Genomic DNA, 7619 nt, shown 5'->3' on the forward strand with positions numbered 1-7619 from the left:
ATGTGCATATTTCAAACTAAATCAGTTTACTGGAGATGTCCCTCTCTGCGTTGTGCTATGAATTTCTCCTTTTTTATTTCAACAAGCTATACAATATTGCAATATACCAAGAAAGAGCTCTTTTTTTAAAAATTCAAAAGTCCATTGTTCTTCAGTGTTATGTTCTTCAATAAAAATTTAAAAAACTACATAGTGTTTCAAAGTTTCTGAACTTGTGGCATAAAGAGATGGCATAAAGAAGATTGCAATATACCAAGAAATACCTCTTTTTTTTAATTCAACAGTGTTGTTCTTCAGTGTTATGTTCTTCAATAAAAATATATATAAAAAAAACTACATAGTGTTTCAAAGTTTCTGAACCTGTGGCATAAAGAACAAGAATATGCTGCTTTATTTTTATTCATATTTAAATGTATTATACATTAACAGATGAGCTCTACTGTTAGTTAAGACCTGGACATTTATATACTGAAGCAAGAACTGCAGACTGTTGTAGCTACTGGACAATGCACTTTGGATATTTGGGTTGGACTTGGGCATTATGGCTTGTAAAAGCCATGAAAAGTCACTGGAAAGACGATGTCGACCTCTGCCCTAGCCGTCTCTGTCAGTGTGGCAGCGTCCAGCACCAACAAGAAGCCTGGCCTCTCTGCTCCCGGTTTCACAACAATACTCAGCAGCACACCTATGGACAAACGCAATGGAGATCAATGTGGGTCTGCTTGAGGCAGCTTGTGTTCAGCATGAGGAGCAAGTGGCAAAAAACACTTAGAATATAATTGTTGAGAAATTGTACATTTTTAATGAAAACTGAAGTGACAGTTTTGGGTTCAAATGGGTCACTCATCGAGTAGGGCCCCGAGACACAATAAGCAACGGCAACAGTCCCAAACTTTTATAATGGGCTGATTTTAAATTGTATGAGCAAATTGGTGCAGTTCTCAAATCCAGCTATTTTACATTAGGCAGTTGGCAAAGGTAAAATGTTTCTTTGCACAAGAGCCCTTAGAAGTAGTAATCATGCCTTTGTTACATTTTGGCTGGATTACTGCAATGCACTATTTTTGAGTTAACTCGTTCTTGCCGACATAGTTTCACTTTGCTCAAAAAGCTGCTGGTTGCCTAACCGGAGTATGTAAAGGGGACCGCATAACTGCAGTCATAACCTCCCTCCACTGGCTGCTTGTGCATTTTGAATACTTTTTAAGAGGATTTCACTTATTTTAAATCTCTAGTTTTACCCTTCTGAGCCACTTCATCCCTGTTCCGCTTCCTTGTACCTGAAGTCAGCTGATTAGCTGCTTCTTGAGATACCGAGGTCTCTGCTGAACCTCACAGGGGTTAGGCCTTTTTTTTTCTCTGGTCCCACGTCATGACCCACAGCTTATGACCAGAGGTGAGGTTTGAAACATAGATCGACACGTAAATTGATAGCTTCACCTTTCAACTTAGCTCCCTTTTTACAACAACTGATCGATACAAAGTCCATATCATTGCAGATGCACCAATTGGCCTGTCCATCTCACAATCTGTTCTTCATTCATGTTTGAACAAGACCCCGAGATACTTGAACTCCTCCACTTGGAGCAGGATCTCATTCCGGACTTAGTGAGGGCACAGCACCCTTTTACGACTGAGCACCATGGACTCATATTTTGATGTAGTTATTCTTATCCCAACTGTTTCACACTCGGCTCCAAACCACTCCAGTGTGAGTTGGAGATCACAACTTGATGAAGCCAACATAAGCACATTATCTAAATAAGTAGAGGCCACCGAAGCAGACCCCCTCTACGCTTTGGCTGTCACTAGAAATTTTGTCCGTAAACGTTATGAACAGAATCAGTGACAAAAGACAGCTTTGGCGGCGTCCAACCCTCACCAGAAAGGAATTTGACTTACTGCCGGCAACGTGGACCAAACTCCGAGGCTTGTTGTTCAGGGACTGAAAATCCCGGATTTCGCTACCCCATACATCCGAAGCACCCCCACAGGACTCCCCTAGGGCAATGGTCGAATGCCTTTTCCAAGTAAACAAAAAATGAGCACAGGCAGGTTTGGTGAACTCCCATGCATCTTTGGGGACCCTGCCGAGGATGGAGACCCACCGCTAGGATGAAACCCATACTGCTCCTACTGAATCTGAGATTCTACTTTCCAATAGCCCCTTTTCTCCATCCCCTCTGAATTGACTTTACCAGGGAGGCTGAGGAGTGTTATCCCCCAGTAGTTAATAAGGGGGACTACCTCCCCAGTCCAAAGTAGAGGCACTGTCCCTGATGTCCATGCGATGTTGCAGAGGCATATCAAGCAGGACATGCAGAGCCTTTAGAAACTCCAGTTGAATCTCATCCCCCCCAGACCCCCTGGGCCTTGCCACCTAGGAGCATTTTTTAACCACCTCAGTGACCTAAACCCCAAAGATAGGAGAGCACACCTCTAAGAGCCCATACTCTGCTTCCTCACGGGAAAGTGTGTCGATGGAATTGAGGTCTTCGAAGCATTCTTCTCATCAACTCAGAATGTCCTGAGATAAGGTCAGAGTTACCCCATCCTCACTATACACAGTGTTGATCGTGACCTTCTTCTCAATTTTGAGATGCCGGATTGTGGACCAGAATTTCCTCGAAGCAATCTGGAAGTCTTTCTCCATGGCCTCACCAAACACCTCCCAACCACAAAGTCAATCATCGAAGTACGACCTACGGTCCCAAGCGTATATGTGGACACCCTTATGCTTGAACATGGTGTTCCTTATGGACAATCTCTGATGAACACAGAAGTCCTGCAACAGAACACGAGTTCTGATCGGGGATGGCATTCCTCCCACTTACATCCTTCCAGGTCTCACTGTCATTGCCCATGTGAGGATTGATGTCCCTTCGCCAGTCCAGAGGGAGCGCTTGCCATCAATCCCTCTAACTCCAAAAAGGGTGAGTACTCTGAACTGCTGTGTGGTGCACAGGCAGAAACAACATTACGGACGTGTCCGCCCCATCCCCAAGGCGGAGGGAGGCTACCCTCTCGTCCAACAGGTTGAACTCCAACGTATAGGCGACGAGCCAGGGAACAATAAGTATACCCACACCTGCATGGCGCCTCTCACTGTGAGCAACTCCAGAGTGGAAGATGTTCCAACCCCTCTCAAGAGGACCGGTACCAGAGACCACTCTGTGTGGAGACGAGCTCGAATATATGTAGTCGGAACTTCTCGAACTCACACACCAGCTCGTGCTCCTTCCTTGCCAAAGTGGTGACATTCCACGTCCCAAGAGGCACCTTCTGTAGCCAGGGATCAGATCCCCAAGGTCTCTGATTTTAGCCACCGTCCAGCTCACACTGGCCTCGACCTCTACGGCCCCTCACACAGATGGTGGGCCCATGGGAAGGGCGACTTACATTGCCCAGCCAGGCCCCATGGGTGCAGACCAGGCCACCCAGCACGTGCCTTCGAGCTCCACCTCCAGGCCTGGCTCTTGAGGGAGGCCCCGGTGAACCAGGAAAGAGAAACCTGAATCCAATAGTGTATACCAACATCAGGGTCTGATAGACAGGCTTTGTTTGGTCCCTCATTTAGGACCTGTTTACCGCTGATGATCCTACCAGGGGCATAAAGCCCCAGGCAATTTAGCTCGCAGGATCACTGAGACACACCAAACCTTCCATCACAATAAGGTGACAGCTTCCAGGAGGGGTGTTTTTGTTTTAATTATCTGAAATGTTTACAGATAAGTTGAAATCATTTACTAACACAGAATTCAACTATCTGAAGAACATATCCAGAGAGGCTTGCAAGTGCCAAGCAGACTAAGAGAAGCTCATCCATGAATTTATCTCGAGTAAACTTAATTATTGTAATGGTCTTCTGTCTGTTCTCCCCAAAAAGAGCATTAAACAGGTGCAGCTCGTTCAGAATGCTGCAGCTCAGGTTCTGACCAGAACAAAGAGGTCCGAGCATATGACTCCAATTCTAGTCTTAACTCTGGGTTCCAGTCAGCTTTAGAATAGACTTTAAAGTTGTGCTCCTGGTCTATAAATCACTAAATGGTTTAGGCCCTGAATACATAAAAGAAAGGGTCATGGAATACAAACCCTGTAGATCTCTGAGATCGAGTGACCCAGGTCAAATAGTGGCCCGCAGAGTCCGAGGGAAACATGGTGAAGCAACATATAGCCGTTATGCTGCAGACAAATGGAATACAGTGAAGAAAATAAGTATTTGAACACCCCCCGCTATATTGCAAATTCTCCCACTTAGAAATCATGGAGGGGTCTGAGATTTTCATCGTAGGTGCATGTTCTCCATGAGAGAAATAATCTAAAAAAATAATCCATCAATCACAATGTATGATTTTTTAACAATTTGTCTTATACAGCTGCAAATAAGTATTTGAACACCTGAGAAAACCAATGATCATTTTTGATACAGTAGCTGTAGTTGTTCACCAGGTTTGCACACTCTGCAGGAGGGATTTTGGCCCACTCCTCTACACAGATCTTCTCTAGATAAAACAGGTTTCTGGGCTGTTACTGAGAAACAGGGAGTTTCAGCTCCCTCCTAAGATTTCTATTGGGTTTAGGTCTGGAGACTGGCTAGATGATGCCAGAACCTTGATATGCTTCTTACGGAGCCACTCCTTGGTTTTCCTGGCTGTGTGCTTTGGGTTATTGTCACATTGAAAGACCCAGCCACGACCCATCGTCAATGGTCTGACTGAGTGAAAGAGGCTGTTCCCCAAAATCTCACAATACATGGCCACAGTCATCCTCTCCTTAATACAGTGCAGTCATCCTGTCCCATGCGCAGAAAAACACCCCCAAAGAATGATGCTATCACCCCCATGCTTCACAGTAGGGATGGTGTTCTTTGGATGGAACTCATCATTCGTCTTCCTCGCTGCGGTCATCCTCTCCCTAATACAGTGCAGTCGTGCTGTCCCATGTGCAGAATAACACCCCCAAAGCATGATGCTACCCCCCCCATGCTTCACAGTAGGGATGGTGTTCTTGGGATGGAACTCATCACTTGTCTTCCTCCAAAAACGGTTAGTGAAATTATGACCAAAACGTTCCATTATGGTCTCATCTGACCATAAAACTTGCTCCCATGACTCCTCTGTATCATCCAAATGGTCATTGGCAAACTAAGACGGACCTTGACGTGTGCTGGTTTCAGCAGGGGAACCTTGCCATGCATGATTTCAAACCATGACGTCTTAGTGCATTACCAACAGTCATCTTGGAAACGGGGGTCCCAGCTCTTTTCAGCTCATTGACCAAGTCCTGTGATGTAGTCCTGGGCTGATTCCTCACCTTTCAAAGGATTATTGAGACCCTACGAGGTGATATTTTGCACGGGGCTCCACTCAGATTGAGATTAACCGTCACGTTTAACTTCTTTCATTTTCTATTGATTGTTCCAACAGTGGACTTTTTTTTTCACCAAACTCCTCAGCAATTTCTCCGTAGCTCTTTCCAGCCGTTGTGGAGTTGTACAATTTTGTCTCTGGTACCTTTAGAGAGCTCTTTGGTCTTGGCCATTTTACAAGTTTGAGTCTTACTGATTGTATGGGTTGGGCAGGTGTCTGTATGCAGCTAACGACCTCACACAGGTGCATCTGATTCAGGATAATACATTGGAGGTGTATTTTTAAAGGCGGACTAACAGGTCTTTGAGGATCAGAATAGATACACAGATGTTCAAATACTTATTTGTAGCTGTATCACACAAATAAATCATTAAAAAAATCATACATTGCGATTTCTGGATTTTTCTTTTTAGATTATATCTCTCACAGTTGCCATGCACGATGAAAATTTCAGACCCCTCCATGATTTCTAAGTGGGAGAACTTGCAATATAGCACAAACACAAAATAAGCAACGTCTTGAGAGAATGCGAGGGGTGGGGCGTTACTGTTACTCGCGTTAGTGCCTCAACGTGGCTGCGCTCGTGAAAGCAAAACAATGAACTCAAACGCATGTTCTTTCAATGTTGTCAACTCATATCTGGATTAATTTTAAGATATTTTTCCTCAATTTTCCAGAGGAATTTTCATGAAAATTTCAAAATCCGGAATTCCGGGAAAATCCGGAGGACTTTCATCACTGTAAAGAGCTGTCCAAAAGACACCAGAGACAAAATTGTACAATTCCACACGGCTGGAAAGGGCTACGGAGAAATTCCCAAGAAACTTGGTGAAAAAAGATCCACTGTAGGAGCAATCAATTGAAAATGGAAGAAGCTAAACATGAGAGTCAATCTCAATAGGAGTGGAGCCCCATGCAAGATATCACCTTGTGGGGTCTCAGTGATCCTTAGAAAGGTGAGGAATCAGCCCAGGACTACACAACAGAACTTGGTCAATGACCTGAAAAGAGCCGGGACCACCGTTTCCAAGGTGACTGTTGGTAATACACTGGCGTTCTGGCATGGCCTAGCCAGTCTCCAGATCTAAACCCAATAGAAAATCTTTGGAGGGAGCTGAAACTCATGTGTTTCTCAGCAACAGCCCAGAAACCAGTCTGATCTCGAGAAGATCTCTGTGGAGGAGTAGTCCAAAATCCATCCTCCAGTGTGTGCAAACCTGGTGAACAACTACAGGAAACGTTTGACCTCTGGAATTACAAACAAAGGCTACTGTACCAAATATTAACATTGGTTTTGTCAGGTGTTCAAATACTTATTTGTAGCTGTATCACACAAATAAATCATTAAAAAAATCATACATTGTGATTTCTGGATTTTTCTTTTTAGATTATGTCTCTCACAGTGGCCATGCACGATGAAAATTTCAGACCCCTCCATGATTTCTAAGTGGGAGAACTTGCAATATAGCAGGGTGTTCAAATACTTATTTTCTTCACTGTAAGTAGCCAACAGAATTGACGTCAGGCCTAAGTGTGAATCTTTTTAAGTCTAGTCTTCTCTTTACTCACGCTTTTTAGAGCATTTCCACCTTTAAATTTCTTCCACTGTACAGCGTTTTAATTGGACTTTTAGTTTTTTTTCCCTGAATGTTCCTAACTTTTTCTTTGTTTTGAAATGCTTTTAAGGACATAAGCACATTGAGTTACCTTGTGTATGAAATGTGCTATATATATATATAAATGTGCATTGCTTTACAACAATTTGCTTTCAGCTCTGGTTGTATTTAAAAGGCTTTACATATAAAGTTGGGTTGATAAGACTGAATTCTGTTTTTTCTAATAAATGAAACAAAACTAGTTTTTGGATGATATCTGTAACAAGAGTCCATAGCTAAAGGTCATGGCTGGAGAATTTGCAGTATATAACTTTTCAAGATCGATGTATTTATATACTACACTAAAATGATCAGAAAAAGTGACAAGAAAAACATTATTACATGAAGAAAGTTGTTTCACTAAAAAAAATTACGAGAATAAATTTAGTGCTTTGAGGAAAGTAAATTTTTTATTATTCTTTTAACTTCTCATCATGTGGTGTTTTTTTTAATTATTATTATTCTGATTGAAAGCCTAACTTTCATGATGACTGATTCTCCTTAAATGTGTTAGTGAGGTTTCTTTGCAGAAAAACAAAACTCATTTTGATGTTTCAATCACTGCAAGAGCGATATAAAAATATACACACCAATA

The 7619-nt window shown here is 42.9% G+C and overlaps 1 protein-coding gene across 1 annotated transcript in view; it reads right to left on the reverse strand.

Annotated features, from left to right (window-relative positions):
• Positions 1 to 267: 267 nt before the first annotated feature.
• The window catches only part of LOC133503595 (retinal Mueller cells isomerohydrolase-like), a 22559-nt gene continuing 15207 nt past the window's right edge, over positions 268 to 7619 (reverse strand). The window contains exon 14 of the mRNA XM_061825344.1: positions 268 to 685. Within this exon, the coding sequence (XP_061681328.1) occupies positions 540 to 685 (146 nt within the window). The 3' untranslated portion in view covers positions 268 to 539. The remainder of the gene's footprint in view (positions 686 to 7619) is intronic.

The sequence above is a fragment of the Syngnathoides biaculeatus genome, chromosome 7 (genome assembly GCF_019802595.1).
Source record: "Syngnathoides biaculeatus isolate LvHL_M chromosome 7, ASM1980259v1, whole genome shotgun sequence".
NCBI lineage: Eukaryota > Metazoa > Chordata > Actinopteri > Syngnathiformes > Syngnathidae > Syngnathoides > Syngnathoides biaculeatus.